The sequence below is a fragment of the Condylura cristata genome, unplaced genomic scaffold (genome assembly GCF_000260355.1).
Source record: "Condylura cristata isolate star-nosed mole 26May11 unplaced genomic scaffold, ConCri1.0 scaffold00034, whole genome shotgun sequence".
In the NCBI taxonomy this organism is placed as follows: domain Eukaryota; kingdom Metazoa; phylum Chordata; class Mammalia; order Eulipotyphla; family Talpidae; genus Condylura; species Condylura cristata.
The window spans coordinates 15,001,238-15,020,874 of NW_004567135.1; the positions used below are offsets into that span (position 1 = coordinate 15,001,238).

The window sequence follows — 19,637 nt, forward strand, 5'->3', positions numbered from 1 at the left end:
GAGCGAGCCCCCAGCCCAGCCTGGCGACCGGGGGCCCGGGCTCCTGAGGTGGACGCCCCCCCGGGAGCGCGGGGGTGCCCAGCCCGGCGCGAAGGTAACCGGGCGACAGCGGGCTGGGGAGGGGCAGGACCTCTGGGGGCTTGGCTGCGCGGGGATGTTTCTTCAGCCACCTCGGTCTGTGTGACGCCCCAGGTACCTCCCCCAGTTTCTCCCCTGCCTGCCTCCAGCGCTGCGCTCTGCGGTCCTTCGGCTCTGCCCGTCCAAGTCTTGCTCCTCGCCTCGCTGTGCTTCGCGCTGTCGGTCCGTCACCCGAGTTGCCTCTGACTGCTCGTTTTCTCATTCATTTTTCCTTCTCTGACTTTGGTTCTCCCATCCGAGCATGCTGTCTAGTTAGCCCCGCTTTTTACGGTCCGCTAGGTTCTTCAGCCCCCAATTCCTTGACTTCTGTCTGGCGCTCCCTCCTGCCGCTCTGCCCCTGCTACCAGCACCACATTGCCCTGCACCTTGGGGCAGCTGAGTCCCGGCACCAGCCTGTCGACCTGCGCCCCTTCCGTCTTCGATATGTTTGATTTCTTCGGACCCTCATTTCATCGAGGTTCTATAGAGAACAAGGACCCCTGGGCGTCCACTATTCTCCTGATCACTCGCATTTCTTCGCTACAGTCTTCCCCGAACCACCTCCTTCTCGCGCCCCACCGCTTCCAAAGCCCCATCCTTTCTACGAGATAGAATTTTATGCTCGGGGAAGTTGATTTCCTCCAACTCTTGGCTCCAGTAGATCCAGTACCAGTTCCACGTCCATATCCCTTCTAGTTTTCTTCTAGAAGTCCATGCTCATTCAACCCAACTCATACACACCCCAGTGTTACTTTTGTCAGTGACTAAGGTTTAGCTTTTCTGGGGACCTTTTATGGCTCAAATTCTTGCTCTTTCTTTTCCAGGTTAGCCTTGAAAATTTAAACTTAAACTTTTTGTTGTCTTCATTTTCTGTATTGAATTTTACATGATTGATTTATGTGCCTGGGATCGAACTCTAGTTTTGATGACAGCTTTCTCAGATTTCATTAAAAACCTGAATTTCATCTCTATTTACGTTTCACAGTTTGAAAGACAAAGATAATTTCACTTGGGGGAAATGAGGGGATGCGGTGTATTCGGTTTTTACCTGTGAGAATGCAATTCTTCAATAGTTGGGTCTCATGTCTGTGACTTCGGTGAACTCAGTCCACCGTCTGCTTTAAGCTGTGCTGCCTCTAATCCTTACGCACATTTTTTTCTTCACATGCTGATAATGAAGATTCTTGGGTCTTTATCTGTTTAGTGCTTTGATATTTTGGTAAAAGATATGGGGAGAAGATAGATTGAGAGTTGAAGCAGATAGGATTTCTCCTCTGTGCTGGGTTTTATCCATGTTTGCTGTGACATTTGCTATTCTGAAATGAAACTTGAGACCTGTAGAATTTTGGGGTGATAATGATGGGACTAGAAGACCCTGGGAATGAATAATAAGGAATCTCGACTCTGTTTTCAAGTCCAAGCAGTTTGGTTTTGTTTGCTTCATTGTTTGTTTTGGATGCAATCATTAAGATCCAGGCATACTGATAAAACTACTGGCAACCCTTAGGAGAAATCCTGGTTTGATGTTGACGTTCCTAAACCAAATAGTGCTTGCAGACCTTATATTTCTAGTGGTCCCATGCCTTAAAAAGTAGTGTCTAGAGGGAGGGAAAAAGGTTAGAGAGAAAAAAACTGAGCAGAAATCCTTATGATGCTTTAGTGTTGCTTTGGAAGCATTTTTCTTCTTGCTTCTCATCTCCTGTTTTGCTTGGTTTTTAGCTTTTATGAGCCTTCCTGCAAATTTTAGACCCCACAGGGTAAATTCCGACCACTTGTACTAGATTAAAAAGTTGAATCTTACTTTCTTAGAGATTTTCATTGCGGTATATTTAATATGTTTAATACCTGGGAGTCACTTGTTAAAATGATGTTACTTTCAGGTGAAAAGCTTTCACAATGAGAACTTGGAGAGTAAGGAGGGAAAGTGACACGCCTGAAGTATCGCTAGTAGTCAGAGCCGAAACCAGACAGCTTTGTGGTCTCTGTAGACTGTGGGCTAACTTTTCTCCCTAGTTGTATGGCTTTTCATGATCCAGTGAGCAGGTGTATGTATCTTAACTTCTCCATAAATGAGGACATTTCAAACTGAGTGATATTGCCTTAATTACAGATTTCTCTGGCAAGGCAGCTCGAAGAAGCAGCATGTGCTCATGTAAAGACTTAGTCATATAAAGATCAGGTCCGCTTTTTTAACCTCAAAAGCCCTCATTTCTGTAATTGTAAAGTGGAGATTAATAATATTTACCTTAGAGCACTAGAAGTAATGGAGGTGAAGAACTCAGGAGGCATCTAGTGGCCTCTTAGGAAGTGGTGACCATTGCCAAAGATGATACTGATAATGTTTCAGATGCTGATAAAAATAAGACAAATTTCAAATGGGAAGGTTTTACACTGTTAAAAAGTGCTGGGAGAAGGTGAAGAAGCCCTAGTTTTATGAGGTGCTGATTTACAGACTGGCCATTTGATACTTAAGGACATCGTGAGGGGCTCTGTAAAGAGCGTTTGAGACATTGCACAGCTTCAAAGATGGTTTGGGGAAGATATGACTGTAAGTGTACAATGCGTTTGGTAGCTATAAACCCCAGAAGTCATGGTTATGGAAGAAGAGGAAGATGCTTAGATAACTGGAATAATACCATGAAGTAACAGTCTGTGATTGGGTATAAATTTTAATCCTTTGCTGTTTCCATCTAGGTCTGGAGTCTGAGCACCATCCTCGGGGACCCTGGACAGCTGTCATGGAGACTGAGAGTGAGCAGAACTCCAACTCCACCAATGGGAGTTCCAGCTCAGGGGGCAGCTCTCGGCCCCAGATAGCTCAGATGTCACTGTATGAGCGCCAAGCAGTACAGGTGAGGCTTTGCCTTGGGGGCTGTGACCTGTGAGTATCGGCCTGGGGGGGTGGTGGCTGAGGGGCTAAAAGAGTGTGGCCTCTACTTCCCTTCTAGAAAATGGGGGCAATCAGCTTAGGTAATGACTGAGTTTCCTTCCAGCCCTAAAATATTAGACATTTATAACAGTTTGAACTGGCAAACAGACTAAGATTTATCCTTTCAACTAGGTTATTTTTAATACCATTTCATTGATATAACAAGTTTCTAACTAACCATTTCTCTTCACGAACTGTCTGGTTTCCTTGGGACCTTTTACTTAAATGATTTTGGTTACTAGAATAACTATCACCTCATAAGAATAATTGTTCAAGAGTAAGTTTACACTAAAACTGAATTATCAGTATCATCTTTATCAACCCATTAACATTATGCTATAGATATATAAAAATGCCAGCTAGTTGAAAATTTTGCATCATAGGATATTTCACAAGCCACTGTTCACCGATTTTCACCATTTTCAACCCCGTAGGGCTCTAACACCTGATTATATCCCTAGAATATGTCCTTTTCTTTACATCAGTCAACATCCCATTTATTTTCAACCTACCTAGTCACAGTACGTTTCCCTGCTTTATCGTTTATTTCCAGATTCATTTTGGGAAAAAAGTTTGCATGAATCGCATTCTTTATGTCCAGGTAGAGAGTCTAGGAGATTACTGCTGCCCCACAATCCAAGGGCTATATGAACTTACCGATTCTAATATAAAAATGGACAAACCTGATGTTGATGACTTATCTAGACTCCCCTCGTCCTGTGTTTCTCTCTTTGCCATGTATCCCTTTGATAGGATCACAGTGATTTGTGTAGAGTAGGACTTAGAAGTGACTCATTGCAAGTGGGTTGCTCTCTTTCTCCTCGTAGGCTCTGCAGGCACTGCAGCGTCAGCCCAATGCAGCTCAGTATTTCCACCAGTTCATGCTCCAACAGCAGCTCAGCAATGCCCAGCTGCATAGCCTGGCTGCCGTCCAGCAGGTGAGAGGTCAGCAGCCAGCTGGCCAGGAGGGAGGGGACAGGCACTGCAGGTGGGCAGGTGTGACTTTTGGACTTTGGGCCCCAGTGAATCCTACATTAAGCTCGAAGGGAAAGAGTCTTCTCTGCCTGAAGGAGGGTGAATGGGTCTTGGCTTCTGGGGCTGCAGGAGGAGCAGCAGCAGTAGCAGAACTGCCTTTCCGAGGCAGGATGGCTGTGTTCTAGACCTGCCCTGTCTAATGTGTAGCAAGAGAATGCTTAAAGTGTGGCCAGTTCAATTTGAGATTTGTAGTAAGACTTTGGATTTCGAAGACTTGGTATGAAAAAAAATGTAAAACTTCTCATTAGTTTGTTTATTTTGATGACGTGTTGAAATGGGACATACTGGCTTCACCAAAGTAAATCATTAACGTTAACTTTTCCAGTTTGTTTTCATTTTTTAAAAAGTGTGCATACCAGAAAATTATACTGTGCTCACTTTTATTGGCGGTATTGGATAGCTCAAGCAGGCTGACCAGTGACTCATGATATGACCTCACCAAAGGGGTCACTGAAAGGAAGTAGACAGGGAGGATAGGTTGCCTATTGGCCCCAGGATGGTGGGTGGGTATTACTGGACTAGCAGTGAGTCCTTCACTTCTTACCTGTGGTTTCTGTTTGTGCCTGTAATTCATTACAGGAAGACTCAGACTTTTCTTCCTTGTGTCCTTTTTTTTTCCTTTGCCCTGTGACAGGCCACCATTGCTGCCAGTCGGCAGGCCAGCTCCCCAAACACCAGCACGACGCAGCAGCAGACTGCCACCACCCAGGCCTCAGTGAGTACCAACCTATGGCTTAAACTACTTTTTTTCCTTAAGATTGATTTCTTGTATTTATGCATACAAGAGCTGGGGTGCAGGCCAGAGAAGTGCAGGTCTGGGGGAGGGGTGGTGAGAGAATTCACCAGAGACAGAGTGGGGAGCAGATCTACTGAAATACACCTGTGAAGAGACAGGAGAGTTCTGCTGCACCATGTGGGTCACTTTTCTGGCCAGGGATTGAACTCATGCTGCAGTGGCTTCATAGTGCTGATGAGACTTAATCCCTTGTGCCACCAGGGGAGGTCCTTAAACTATTTGTGCAGTTGACCTGAGAGTGGCATTTACTGCTCTGATCTAGTGCATGTTAATAATAGGGAAAGTAACCAACTTGGATCTGTGTAGTAGTTCTTAATGAGGAGGTCTAAAAAGGAGGAAGGAAATCCTGGGGAAGAAGAGGAAGAAACAAAGGAGAGGGTTTAATCTCGGACCTTTCAGTGAAAAGTCCAAAGGCTCCATTTTGCTCTCTTTCCCTGTCAGCTGTTAGGCTAGTGGTAGGGATGGGTTTCTCTTCGCTAGTAATACCCTAAGTCGTCAAGGTGACAGTTACAGATAAGGAAGTTATTATTCATTTCCCCTGACTCTGTGAAAGTGAGATATTAGGTTCTCGACTGCCTGTCACTGTGCACCTGTCAGTTACGTACCTCTCCTCTTACTGCTTTAAAGTCCTTAATCCTGGTTCCTTTTTATACCACGCAGATCAATCTAGCCACCACGTCGGCCGCCCAGCTCATCAGCCGATCCCAGAGTGTGAGCTCTCCCAGTGCTACCACTTTGACCCAATCTGTGCTACTGGGGAACACCACTTCCCCACCCCTCAACCAGTCCCAGGCCCAGATGTATCTACGGGTAAGCCATAGCTATAGCTGCCATATGTCCTAGAGTCATACTTGTTCTGTCCCTGGCAAGGTCTTGAGTCAAAGCTGTTTTACTTAACTGTGGGTACACAGATGTTTTAAGACGGACTATGCCTTGCCTCTAGAAGTGATATTCAGTATTTGCAAGTATCTGCAGCTTATGTTGAGATCTCAGTTAGAAGATGTGGACATTTGAATAAATTAACCTGAGATACAGTCTAATCTTTAAACCTATAGCATACATACACAGATTCCATGTTTCTTGGCCTGTCTGTTCACCATCTATAAATACTTGTCCTTAAATCCTCATGTCTCAGCTTCTCAGATATTTGACTCTTTGCTGTCACTCCATAATTTTATACACATTCTAGGTTTTCTTCTGGATGACTCATCGCATCTGGAGAATAAGGGTCTCCTGGGTTGGTGTGGAAAGGGGCAGGGCTTAGCTGCTTCATAGCTTCTGTTTATTTTGTCTTGTGGTCCTTCCCTTCCACTTCTTCTGTCTTTCTTCTTTTCCTCCTGTCCTCTTTCCTCTGCTCTTCCTCTTTCTCCTCTCCTTGCCAGCCACAGCTGGGAAACCTATTGCAGGTAAACCGGACCCTGGGCCGGAATGTGCCTCTAGCCTCCCAGCTCATCCTGATGCCTAACGGGGCGGTGGCTGCAGTCCAGCAGGAGGTGCCATCTGCTCAGTCTCCGGGAGTTCATACAGATGCAGATCAGGTCAGTGGCCACCACTTGACCTGGGGGTGGGACTGGGGAGGAAGAAGGGTGCACCGGGGACCAGGCCCACCCTACCAGCCCGTTACTCCTTTTCAGATTCTTTTTTGCTTGTGTTTCTTTTTCTTAATTTCCGTAGAATCTGGATCTCTTACAACTGTTGAGTTGATGTGAGCTGGAAGGGGAATAGCAGTGAGTTGAAAACAACTCTATGGACTTGGGGAGCCTCAGTCCCTGCACAGGGCAGGTTTCCTTACTCTTCTTTTAGCCGTTCAAGGCTTATTTTATTCAGAAGTCTTATTCTCTCTCCTTGCATTAGTGTCTTCGGAATATAGGGGCTCGGTGAGGGAATTCTGTTACGGATATGAAACTGACCTGCTGGGTTGACTCCTCTGAGTGACGGTAGCTTTCAGCTTTCACCTGTCTGTTCCTGCGTACCGTGCTCCCAAAAAAGTCTTTCTCACCATTGTCTCCTGTACCTTCTCTAATATATAGTTGAACCTGAGTGTCTTATCTTGTGGATTGGTAGCGTCATCAGTAGGACCTGTGTCACCTCAGCAAATGATTTAACATCTTTTGATGAAGCACAGGTTTCTTCCTCTGTAAAATATCTACTATGGAGAAACTATTTCGGGGTATGTTGTGAGGACTAAATGTGTTGATATGCGAAGGCGCTTGAAGAAGGCAACTGTTAACTTCATTTGGACACATATCAGACCTCTCTGAGCCTTGAATGTCTTGGACAGTCATGCTCACTAGACTGGCAGAGGTTCCAGGTCATCAAGGCACCCTCTGAATGGTGTATTAATTGATTCACTAGTAGGTACAGAGTGTTCTGAAAACATAAAAAGAGACCTAGTTTTCCTTTGGGATGGGGATAGATGCCAGTAAGAAATGACTGAGGTGGTGACATTCAGATTGGGGCCTGTGGAAGCTGTTGCGGGAGGAGAGTGTTGTTAGCAGAGGATCTCATGTCCACACCTGGGAAGGGCAGGAGCTTTATATGATTGAGGAATTGAAAGAAGACCCACCTTCTGCAGTTTGGCAAATAGAATGGGAGGGGGAGCAGTATCCGAATCTTATAGGACCTTAGGGACTGTGTGTGTAGCAATTTGGGCTTCAGGCAAAGGGCAGTGGAAAACAATGAAGTAAATTAGAGAACTTTGAGATAAGGGCTCGGCTTCCATATGGATATAAATGAAAATGGTTGTGAGTGAATGTAGGGAGGATGAGTACCACAGCTTGGGTGAGAGACATTGACTTGGGCAGGTACCAGTGGAGATGGACAGAAATGAACAGATTTGAGAAAAATTTAGAAAATCATTGAAAACGGAGTACTGGGGTAGCTGAGGGAAGTGCTGGAGGTGGTGAAGCCTGACAGCAGTGAGGTGGCTAGCACTGCCATTAGGTGTTGGAGAGTGGATTTAGGGTGAAGCTCGCTTTTGGATGTGTTGATTTGGAAATGCCTGTGGGCCTTCCATGAGGTGATGAGGGGTCATTGGTCTTGTATGTTCGAGCTCACTGCAGAGATCTGAGCTGGAGGGAAATATTTAAGCATAGCTGGCATGTAGTGGCCGATGAGATGGTGCTTATAAAGATAGTGCTTAAGAAGCAGCCTCCGGGTTGGAGATAGTGCAGGTCAAGATCAAGTAGAGGGCGATGGGCTGACAAAGGGTAGTAGGAAAAAGTGACAGGCAGGAAAATCTGGAATGTGTGATATCATGGGGATGGGGAACAGAATATTTCAGGAAGTGGCAGGTCTGAGTGGATCGGTCCCGTGTCACAGCAGTTGAGAAGGCGGGCAAGAGGGATTACTAATGTGAGCGGAGAAGTGTTTCTGTGGAGCTGTGGGGTCGAACCCAGAGTAGCGTGAGTGAAAGAACGACTGGATGGAGGGAACAGATGCGGTGAATGTGAACGTGATTAAGAGTTTCAGTAACAAGAAATGAGGCAGGGGCAAGCGTGGTGAACATTACGTTCAGGCACTGTTCAGTCAAGGAGACATGGAGGAAACAGCAGAGGTTGGTCACTGAGTTTTTTGTGGAAGAGGCATGGGCTCCTGAGCTTGGAAAGGATTGTACTTTGGTAGGAGGAGGGACAGAGGGAGAGCTGGGAGAAGTGTCTGGGGCCTGGTATGTAGCCTGGTAAATTGGAGGTGGAACTGATGAAGCACCATCCCCCATGTGGTTTTATTGTCCCTGCAGGGGTGGAGAGGAAGTGGCTTGAATTAAAGGCAGAGTAGGAAGACTTTAAGTAGCCATTATGGAAAGGAAACTGATTAGGAAAAAACGAATTGCCAGATCGTATTAAGGGCCCCAGCACCCAGTTCTGATGATTCTTGTAAATACCTCTCAAAAGCTGTCACTTCCTCCTTACTGCTGCTGCCTGATTTCAGGTTCTTACTTTTCACCTGAATTGCTGTAATAGTTTTCTAACTGGTTGCTTGACTTCAGCCTTACCTACCTCTAGTCCTCTGCCACATTCCTATCTGAATACGTGTACATAAGAAGATACAAGCTGTTAACTGTGCTCCTGCTGTATACAATTTAATAAAACATAGTCCTTGGCTCATGACACCCTCTTCTCGGTCCATCCATGGATCACTTTTATTTATTTATTCAGTAATTCTTAATATAATACAGTAAGCAGTCCCTAGTTCCCATTCACTGCCTGCTAGTAGTGATCAATTTGGTGCCAAGTGTCAGCCTTTACATAGTTTTATTGTGTTTACATGTAGTTCTTAAAAATGCTGTTTATCATGGAAAAATTCAAACCTATCTAAGGGAGAGAAAACCAGATTCCCTGTGTACTTACTTACCATCCACCTTCCACAAATACCAGCACAGGGCTTCTGTCCAGGCTGCTCCCCAGCTGGCAGGTTATTTAGAAGCAAATCTCTCAAACCATGTCTTTGTATACATTTCAAAATTTGTATCTAAATATGTAAGGTACTTATGCAGCATGCAATCATGTCGAGAATGCTTTCTTAGCATATTGTCAAGATTTATTTGTATTGGTCATGTCATTTTACTTTATTAACTTTGATTTCTGTGTAAATCCCATGTGTAAATATATTATATTCAATTTGTTTGTCTTTTCGGATAATGGCCATTTGGGTGGTTCCCATGAGTCCTCTGAGCAGTGGACATGCTTATATGTGCCTCCTGTTTTATAGAGCAAGAGTTTCTCTTGTGGAATTCCTGGGTTAAAGAGTGTATGAAGGTTTACTTTCAGGATATATTGCCAAATTATTTTCCAAAGTGACTACTGTACTTCTAGCAGTTTAAAAAGAATGGTTTTAAATACAGTTTTGATTTATTCTGATTAATATGTGGCTTCCCATTGTCAACTAAGTGCTTCTCATTTCTTCTCTATTCATATTTTGGAGTAAATACTCCAGTACTGCGTGTCAGGCACTGAGCCTAGTTGCTGGGAATGTAACAGTGAATAAGACATATGGACTTTGTTTCCCAACTACAGTTTAGACTCTCCTTGTTTTAACACACCAGGCCTTTCGTTATCTGGTACCCTTTTGCCACCCTGACCTCAGCCTACCTTCCTAGCTTTGTTTCTTGTCACTCCTTCTAACTCACCCCAAATATAATGAAATACTTCTAGCTTACAAAGATGATGTGCACTTTCTTGGCTCCATAATTTTGCAGATGTCATTACTGGTGTCTGAAAACCCAGTTTCTAGGATTACCAGTGCTTCTCAGATGGCACATCCGGTGTTTTGGGAATGTTCTGCACTCTCCCTCGAGCTCCTCGTCCTCCTTGGTGCTCCTGCGCAGATCTGTGCATTGTATAATACGGTTCTTGGGGAATCTTGTCTTTGTTCTCTAGTAGAAAGTTCTCATGAATAGCAGAGGCTGTGTCTTCACTTCTGCATTCCCAGTATCCAGTATAGTACCTGACACGTTAAGTAGTATTTGGGGAGGTTGAATGAATGAATGGAGAGGAGAGGGAAAAATCTGAGACATTTTGAAGGAATAAACGACCAAAGTTGATGGTACATTTGTTAAGGAATGAAAGATGTTGAAAAATCAAATTTGATTCTAGAGTTCCTCCCTGGGTACATGAAACATCTTTCATGTACATGTGGAAAAAATGGGGGTAGAGTGGAGGTGGGCTGTGGCTGTAGAGTATGAAACTAGAACTATTTTGCTACTCTAGAAGCAAGGTCTTTAGAAGTCTTTGATTTTCGGTCCCCATTTTCTCAATCTCTTCATTTTCTTGTCTTTCAGGTGCAGAATTTGGCAGTGAGAAACCAACAGGCCTCAGCCCAAGGACCCCAAATACCAGGCTCTACTCAGAAGGCCATTCCTCCTGGAGCCTCCCCTGTTTCTAGCCTCTCCCAGGCCTCTAGCCAGGCCCTTGCTGTGGCTCAGGCTTCCTCTGGAGCCTCAGGCCAATCCCTCAACCTTAGTCAAGCTGGTGGAGGCAGTGGGAATAGTATCCCAGGGCCCATGGGTGCAGGTGGAGGTGGCCAGGCGCCTGGGGGTTTGGGTCAGTTGCCATCCTCAGGAATGGGTGGAAGCGGGAGCTGTCCCCGGAAGGGCACAGGAGTAGTGCAACCCTTGCCTGCAGCCCAAACCGTGACTGTGAGTCAGGGCAGCCAGACAGAAGCAGAGAGTGCAGCAGCCAAGAAGGCAGAAGCAGATGGCACTGGTCAGCAGAACGTGGGCATGAACCTGACACGGACGGCTACCCCCGCTCCAAGCCAGACCCTCATTAGTTCAGGTAAGCTGTCGCCTCTCGCAGGTGCTTTTTGTGTCGGAGTTTGTTTGCTGTCTTGTGGAATGTGGTTTTTTGCCCTTTTTTCCTTCCTCTCTTGATTGTGGATAGTAGACAGAAAGATTCCTCATCAGTCTTCATCTTGTTAGTTTAGGCAGACGGGAGGACAGAGAATAGACCACGTTGCTGCTCCCGCCAGGCGACAGTGTGCAGGTGGCCTTGTCCGCTTTCTTAGGCCTGCAGTCTTCAGGCCAAAGTCTTAAGTACAGTTTCCCACTGTACCAGCGCATTCACTCAGTTTACTGAGTTGCCTGTAGCTACCTGTGAAGTGCTGGAGACACTTCTGTGAAAAACAGATTTCTGTCCTCAGGGAGTGTACGATTTAGCATAATGGATGTGTTCTCCCTCCCTGTCTCATGGCTAGCTGGCCCCATGTAGAGTAGAGATAGCATCAGTGGTGTCAGGCAGTTAGGATGAGCAGATAGAGCCAGGACTTGACAGAGTCAGCTGGTGATCACCAGTATCAATGATGAGGATAAAAAAAGAGTAGGAATCATTATAACCCAGAATGGTTTATGCTGCTGGCTCTAGTCAGATGTGTGCACCTTACTTGGTGATGCTTACTTGGCCTTCCTTACATCTAGCACTTTAGTTACTAGTTACTGTATTTGGATAATTTACTACAAAAAGTCACTTAGTTATTGGCTGTAATGTTAATACCTAGCACTTACATATAATAGCACTTGTGTTTCCAAAGGGCTTTCACCTTACATGTGTTCTCTGGGCAGTCTGGGAGAGAGTAGAAGGTGCAGACTGTCAAGTTCAGTTCACAGTGGCGGAGACTGAGTAATGTCGCAGCTCCAGCTGCTGCCTCTTACCACTTCCATAGTAGGTGTGACCTAAACTGGTGAATTTTAAAAATGGTTCTTTTTTTTTTTAAATGGACACATTATGGGCAGTGCTGGGATCTTTACCACAGCAGACGTCTTCCTTGCTAGGGATGTAAACCTTAATAAAATGTGGACTCAGCCTTTGAGGAATTCAGCATGTAATCATATAGAGGTTGGGCCCACCATTCTGAGTAACAGGATTTAGGAAAAGCAGAAAAGTTTAAAGGCAGGTAAATACAAGAAATTACCAAGGGGGCCTCCCTGGTTGCTCAAGGGACTATCAAGCTGTCTGCAGCCACTACAGCAGGAGTTCAATCCCCAGCCAGGTTGCTGACTCACATGGCGCAGCAGATCTCTCCTGTCTCCCCCCCTGCTCCCCTCAGTAGTGAATTTAGGTCCATCTGCCTGTTCTGCTCCCCACTCTGTCACTGGTGAATCCTCTCACCCCACACCTTTGGCGTCTCTGTCCTGTACCTCAGTTCTTGTATGCATAATAAATGTATCTTGAAAAGATAATTACCAAGGATAGTTCAGTGACTGAATAAGGAAAGTCTTTCCTCGAGATCTTTCAGCCTAGAGGTAGGTGGTACTGTCTGACTTGGAAAAGGGGTGAGTGGGTTAAACTCTTGCTTCATCCCAACCAGGATCTCCACTCACTATGATTCCAAAGGTGATTTTACTTTTAGTTTCTAATGATGCTCATTTTCTGCTCTATTTCTGTTCTTTGTTCCACTCTGGGATTCTTGTAGCCACCTACACACAGATCCAGCCTCATTCACTGATTCAGCAGCAGCAACAGATCCACCTCCAGCAGAAACAGGTGGTGATCCAGCAGCAGATTGCCATCCACCACCAGCAGCAGTTCCAGCACCGCCAGTCCCAGCTGCTCCACACAGCCACACACCTCCAGCTGGCGCAGCAGCAGCAGCAGCAGCAGCAGCAGCAGCAGCAGCAGCAGCAGCAGCAAGCCACAACTCTCTCTGCCCCTCAGCCACCACAGGTCCCGCCCACTCAGCAGGTCCCCCCTTCCCAGTCCCAGCAGCAAGCCCAAACCTTGGTTGTTCAGCCCATGCTTCAGTCGTCACCCTTGTCCCTCCCACCTGACCCAAGCCCCAAGCCCCCCATCCCCATCCAGTCCAAACCACCTGTTCCTCCGATCAAGCCTCCTCAGTTAGGGGCGGCTAAGATGTCAGCTGTCCAGCAACCGCCACCCCACATCCCCGTGCAAGTTGTGGGCACCCGGCAGCCAGGCACAGCTCAGGCCCAGGCTTTGGGCTTGGCCCAGCTGGCAGCCACTGTCCCTACTTCCCGGGGGATGCCAGGTGCAGTGCAGACTGGTCAGGCCCATCTGGCCTCCTCGCCACCTTCGTCCCAGGCGCCTGGTGCGCTGCAGGAGTGCCCTCCTGCTATGGCTGCTGGGATGAGCCTTGCTCCTGTACAGGGCACAGCACAGGTGGTAAAGAGTGGGGCTACCACCTCTTCCCCTGTTGTCGCCCAAGTCCCTGCTGCCTTCTACATGCAGTCTGTGCACCTGCCGGTGAGTGATGTCTGACAATTTTGAGGAACCTGTTACCCTTGAGAATAGAGCTGGGGTTTCTGGAAATAGAACTTAATTCAGTAGGAGCATAAAGACTCGAGAAGAAAGGCCTTTTTGGTGGCCTAGGGTCAAATCTCAGCACTATCACCACACCTGACCCACAGCAGACCTCTCTTGTCCTGCCCACTGTATTTCAGTCAGTCTGTCTGTTCTGCTCCCCACTCTGTCTCTGGTGAATCCTCTTACCTCCTGTGCTTTTGGCCTGTATCCCAGTTTTATGCAAAAAAAAAGAGTTGAGAAGGCTAAGATACTGGTATTGACCTCCTTTTGTAAGAGAGAAACTCGGCCCTCCCTGGTGGCGCAGTGGGTTAAAGCACAGCACTGAGAAGCTAAAGCCACTTCCGCATGAGTTCGATTCCCGCCTGCCCCGGAGGTGACCACATGGCGGGGCAGACCTCTCCGGGCCCACCCGCTGCTCCCCTCAGCAGTGTACTTCGTAGATCTGCCTGTTCTGCTCCCCACCACTAACTCTGGTGAAGCCTCTCACCGCCCCTGAGTTTCTGGCCTGTACCCCAGTTCTGTATGTACAAATAAAAAATAAATTAAAAAAAAAAAAAGAGAAACTCATGGAAGGTTAATATACTAATATGCTCCACTTGTAAAGGGAGAGGCATTAATGTCTATGCTATATGAATTTTGTACTCCTAAATTCACTACTGAAATAACGGTGTTGTAGATCTGTATTAAGTTGAATCACGATAGCCTTCTCCTGAATTCATCCTGAGATGAACAATAGTTCTTGGTGGGTCCATAAAGGATCCTGGGTCTGTATGCCAGGACCAAAGAATATGGCATTTGCTGACATAGAAGTCACACTTCTTGGGAATGGCCAGGAAAGCATGAGGCGGAAGTATACAATTTGGAGAATCTTCAGTGAAGAGAGGATGGGACCACAGTGGTTCCTTATTACCCTTCACTCATAAATCTTGGTTTCTTTCCCATTTTTTCACTTTGTAGGGCAAACCCCAGACCTTGGCTGTCAAACGCAAAGCCGAGTGTGAGGAGGAGAGAGATGATATCTCTACATTGAGTTCGGTGCTTCCCACCAAGGCGTCTCCAGCAGCAGAGAGCCCGAAGGCCATGGAGGAGAAGAGTAGTCTTGGAGGTGAGTGACTGGTTTCCTCAGCACTGCGGGGGAGGACACAGGGCTCAGAGGAATGGTCTAAGTAGCTAAAAGATAAATCCTCCTTAGTAGAATACAGGCCTCAACTTGGGGGTGTGTAAGTATATCCAGAGGGCATGATCAGAGGTAACTAGCTATTACTGTGAGCGATCAGGCTGGCTTGGCTAAAAGCCGGGTCAGTTATGCTATCCCCACATCTGTCCCCTAACCTGTGTTTATTTTCCAGAGAAAGCTGAGCCAGTGACCAGTGTGAATGCAAATACCCCAAGCAGTGAACTAGGAGCCTTGGCTCCGGCTCCGGCAGCACCACCGCCTACGCTGGCCATGGTGTGCAGGCAGATGGGTGACTCCAAACCCCCACAGGCCATTGTGAAGCCCCAGATTCTCACACACATCATTGAAGGCTTTGTCATCCAGGAAGGAGCAGAACCTTTCCCGGTGAGGGCAGGACCATAAGGGGCACTTTTAAGTGGGTACTTGGTCTGATCCTTAACTTCAAACTCCTGCTAAGTACAGAAGACTCAGGACTGTGTATTTACTAACAAAGGGTTAATTTTGCTGTAGATTTGGTGCATTGTAAAGAAGGAAGGGAGAAGGAAAGAGCTTGTGGACCTGAAAATAAAAATGTTGAGAAGAAAAAAAAAAAAAAAGAACAAAGTGACCCACACAGCCACCTGCTAGGTGGTTTGACAGTGAAGACCGTGGTGTAGTGAAGGCTTGGCCAGTCTGACTTGTAGAGCCATGGCTAAAACACAGGTGTCAAGTGGCCTTCTCTGCCACTTGGGAAGGACAAGGACCAAGTAGGGAGCTGGGGTAGGAGCTTGTTCTCCAGTAGTTTATCTTAAAAAGCCAGGTAGAGACTTCAGGGGCCCTGTTTGATAAGGTTCTGACTGAACCAGAGGTGGATCTCTGCCTCTTTCTAATGCAGAGATCCAGGCAGCGACACATTGGTGAGGAATGCTGGGGAAAGCTACAGAGAGGCAGAAGGGAATTCGACTGACTTACCAGTGAACTTTTTCCGGGACAGGTGGGTTGTTCTCAGTTACTGAAAGAGTCTGAGAAGCCACTGCACACGGGCCTCCCGCCAGGGCTGAGTGAGAATCAGTCAGGCGGCCCCGTGGGTGGGGCCAGCCCATCTGCCGGTGAGTATGTGTGTTAGGCCCTCCTGGGGGAGGGGGCTCTCGAGATGTGCGAGGACACCGTGAAGTCATTATCATCTCTGTGTACACATGTAAACTGAAGCCTGTCTACACATATAAACTGCTATATATATCACAAGATTGTAGAGTCACACAAAAGTTGCTCCACAGATTAGGGAGTTTTAGCAAGTTAAAGTAACTTGTTGAATTATTTACTATGAGGATATATATTCTAAAAGATGGTCTAAAACGACATTTCTTAGTTTCTAGTGTTTTTTTTTTTCCTTTGTCTAGATAGACTAGATAAATTATAGTAAGGGCTCTGCTGTTGGAAACCTTGGTGAGAGAGGTATCTTTTATCTTCTAGGCATTCATAATTCGCTCCTTTCTCCTCTGCAGAAATTCAGTCCTGTCTGAAAACTAAGAATGTGGAATAGGAAAAAATTAGTCATAGAACATAGAAATGGTCAGGCTTAAAGCTAGGGAGGCTGTGACGCTCCAGAGGGACAAGTCTTTATAGTTTTGGATTTGGGACTTTGTTTTAGGGATTCTTGATTAGGTTGTGTGTTCTTGGGGGCAAACCCTGAGAGTAATTAGAGTCCTGCTTTGGGCCTGCTGATGGCCACTCTCCAGTGATGCCTTGTTTTCAGAGCTAGATAAGAAGGCAAACCTTCTGAAGTGTGAGTACTGTGGGAAGTACGCGCCTGCAGAGCAGTTTCGAGGCTCCAAAAGGTTCTGCTCCATGACCTGCGCGAAGAGGTACTGCTGCCCCCCCTCGCCTTTGCACTGGTTCCTCCAGCTCACGTGCGTCCTTCCCTTCCCAGGGGCATCTCACAGCTGGCATTTCCAGTCAGCTCTTAAATGTCAGTTCACATTTAGTGTAGGGCAGCAAGGTAGTCTTCTTTGGCACCTTGGACAGCTTACATGTGCCCTGCAGGTATAATGTGAGCTGTAGCCACCAGTTCCGGCTGAAGAGGAAAAAAATGAAAGAGTTTCAGGAAGCCAATTACGCTCGTGTTCGCCGGCGCGGACCCCGTCGCAGCTCCTCAGATATCGCCCGCGCCAAGATCCAGGGCAAGCGCCACCGGGTGAGCTTGTGCAGAGCCAGCCACCTGTCAAGCATGCCTTTTTTCTTCCTCTTCCCACATGGGCATTGCCTTTGCCCGGATAAAAGAGCAGGAGACCAGAATCTGGTTTCCTGTTGATGGCATTACTCCATAATCCAAGAGATCTTTACCCCCTTCCCAACACCCTGTGTCTTGTCTCCTTCCACCTGATTACTGGTCCATGTATCCCTTAATCCACACGTCAAACTTGAGTAGAGAAAATCCAGGTCAGTTGTTGATAGCAGGTGAGAATTAAGAAAGCAATAAAGTTTATACTTAAAAGGCACTGGAGAGACTAGTGATCTGGGACATTTGAAAAGGAAAGCACTAATTGTGTCGCTGGTGGTAAAATTAGTTTTTCCACTATGCCCAATACTATCCCAAATCCACGGTGGCTGGGCAGGAGAGAGGGAAACTTCAGGACAGGTAGGTCTCACTGCTCGGCTGTTTCCTCTCTAGGGTCAAGAAGACTCTAGCCGGGGTTCAGATAATTCCAGTTATGATGAAGCACTCTCTCCGACGTCTCCTGGGCCTTTATCAGTGCGAGCGGGGCATGGAGAGCGCGACCTGGGGAACTCCAACACAGCTCCGCCTACTCCCGAGTTACATGGAATCAACCCCGTGTTCCTATCCAGCAACCCCAGCCGTTGGAGTGTAGAGGAGGTGTATGAATTCATCGCTTCCTTACAAGGTGAGGGCTCCTCCAGCAGAACTTGGCCTGCAGGCCAGCTTCTCCCGTGTCTGCCTGTGCAGGCTGTGTCAGGACAGACCTGTCTTTTCAGCAGTAGGACTTTGAGCACTTGAGAGGCTCCACGTGTTCATCCTGCTCGCCCACTTTCTTCACAGACTGTCCTCTCACGCCAGCAATTTTGCAATGTTTGATTTTTGTCACTTCTGATCTAGCCGTTTCTTACCAGTCATTTTTGGATAAGGCGTATTTGTGCAAGTATGTATGTTTCAGTAGTCGGTTCTTTAGAAAGTATTTTATGTGCAGCTGAAGGCCATTACAAGTTTATCAGCACTCAGCACAGCTACCGAAGGGCCTTACACTGGCCGTTCTTTGGGCAAGAAGTGGGAGTCTTTTGATGTGACCTGTGGACGCTAAAGTGTCCTTGCTGTGTGACTGTGACAGCCACATGGATAAGGGTCCATTTTCAGTGGTTAGGAAATACGGACCCATTGTTCCCCTGTTGTCTTCAAGGCAGGACTGTTGAGCTATTCTTGCTAGAGGTGATTTTGGCTTTATCCAGAAAAGGAAACCACTGTACCTTTGCTATTTGCTGGAATTCAGGGCCCTTAAACAAAATGACACCAATGCTCTTTACTTTGATATTTTTGCCAATATGGAAGAAAACAATGTATTTGCTCCCTGTCATTTCTCTTCCTCAGGCTGTTGGGCTAAAGTTATTTCTGTGGTTGAGTAACTGAGCTGTTCCTTTTTTGATATGGGCTCACTTTTTTTTTAAGTAGCCAGTTGTTCTTGGTGATGTCATTCTGCATCCAAAGCTTGCCATCTCAGACCTTTGTCCTTGAATTTAGGATAAGTGGTGTGGGATGAACTGTTGGTGGGTCTGTTTTTCATCTTTATTTTCCCTTCTGCCCCTGGTGCAACCTGCAGGCTCTCATACCTATTCCACCGTTCCCTCCTAGGCTGCCAAGAGATTGCAGAAGAGTTTCGCTCCCAGGAGATCGATGGACAGGCCCTTTTGTTACTTAAGGAAGAACACCTCATGAGTGCCATGAACATCAAGCTGGGCCCTGCCCTTAAGATCTGCGCCAAGATAAATGTCCTCAAGGAGACTTAAGGAGGCCTCTTGCACAAGCAGCCTAAGGCAGACACTCCCCTGTCCAGGTTATAACCTGGAACCAGCAGACTCTACCGGGAAGAGCTGTTTCAACTGTGTACATCTTCTTTGAGGGGCTCCCGGAGACAGGGACAGAGTTGTCCAAGAATTAGTTGCTGGTGCTACATGGCGGCAGCTTTGACATTTTCTCTGGGTTCTACTTTGTTTTCAAAAGAACCTTTATACTTCTCACCTACCCTAATCCAATCTTGAAGAGGCAGTCTAGAGATCTAGGCCTGCCCAGCCTTATCCTGGAGTGCAGTGTCTAGCCAGGGTCTTTGTTCTCTAAGCGGAGGAATATATATACAGTATGGTAACGCAAGAAATGGGGGCATTGTAGGTGTGCCTCCCCTGTGGAGAGGTAGGGACACAGTAGCAAAATCTGGTACTCCCTTACCCCTCCTTCTGGATTGTTCAACTGTAGCTGTGGCCCGGAATTTTCGTTGTCGTCACTCACCCCTTTAGTATTGAATATTTTCTCCTGCATCCATGGCAGGGTCACCAGCCAATTGAGAGACGTGGTTGGCATCATTCTGATTTGCTGCAGGGACTAAAAGTGTTTGGCACACGTGTGGCTGTTGTCATTCTTTCTCTCTCCTCCCGCCCCCTTCCACTTTGTTGTCCTCCACCCTAACTTCAGTCCCAACCCTGCTGTCTAATAGCTTTATGACCAGGAGTGTGTGGGCCCACGCCAGGAGTGCAAACACCTGCCTGCGGCGCTGTTCTTTATACAAGAAAAATATTAAATATTTTTTCCCACTTCATTGGAAGGTGAACATTGGTCTCAGTTGT

At 46.8% G+C, this 19,637-nt stretch overlaps 1 protein-coding gene across 3 annotated transcripts; it reads left to right on the forward strand.

The window, feature by feature from the left end:
* The first annotated feature begins 6 nt into the window (after window positions 1–6).
* PHC1 (polyhomeotic homolog 1 (Drosophila)) lies at window positions 7–19,596 on the forward strand. 3 transcript variants are annotated; one of them, XM_004692934.2, is made up of 15 exons: window positions 7–94; window positions 2,812–2,969; window positions 3,874–3,984; window positions 4,716–4,796; window positions 5,538–5,687; window positions 6,260–6,415; window positions 10,657–11,152; window positions 12,786–13,573; window positions 14,591–14,738; window positions 14,983–15,194; window positions 15,784–15,898; window positions 16,546–16,654; window positions 16,833–16,983; window positions 17,461–17,692; window positions 18,652–19,596. In XM_004692934.2, the coding sequence occupies exons 2-15, from the start codon at window positions 2,856–2,858 to the stop codon at window positions 18,804–18,806; spliced, it is 3,018 nt and encodes a 1,005-aa protein (XP_004692991.1). In that variant the 5' UTR covers window positions 7–94; window positions 2,812–2,855; the 3' UTR covers window positions 18,807–19,596. The 3 variants fall into 3 exon arrangements, with proteins under 3 accessions (XP_004692991.1, XP_012588084.1, XP_012588086.1); XM_012732630.1 differs by having other exon boundaries at window positions 26–94; window positions 6,284–6,415; XM_012732632.1 differs by lacking the exon at window positions 6,260–6,415 and having other exon boundaries at window positions 26–94.
* The last annotated feature ends 41 nt before the right edge of the window (window positions 19,597–19,637 follow it).

Excerpts from the sequence above, each read along its gene's own strand:
- PHC1 (XM_004692934.2), top strand. The coding sequence starts at position 2,856 with ATGGAGACTGAGAGTGAGCAGAACTCCAACTCCACCAATGGGAGTTCC. Across the intron at positions 5,688-6,259 it reads AGGCCCAGATGTATCTACGG|CCACAGCTGGGAAACCTATT; the intron begins GTAAGCCATAGC and ends TCTCCTTGCCAG. Across the intron at positions 11,153-12,785 it reads CCAGACCCTCATTAGTTCAG|CCACCTACACACAGATCCAG; the intron begins GTAAGCTGTCGC and ends GGATTCTTGTAG.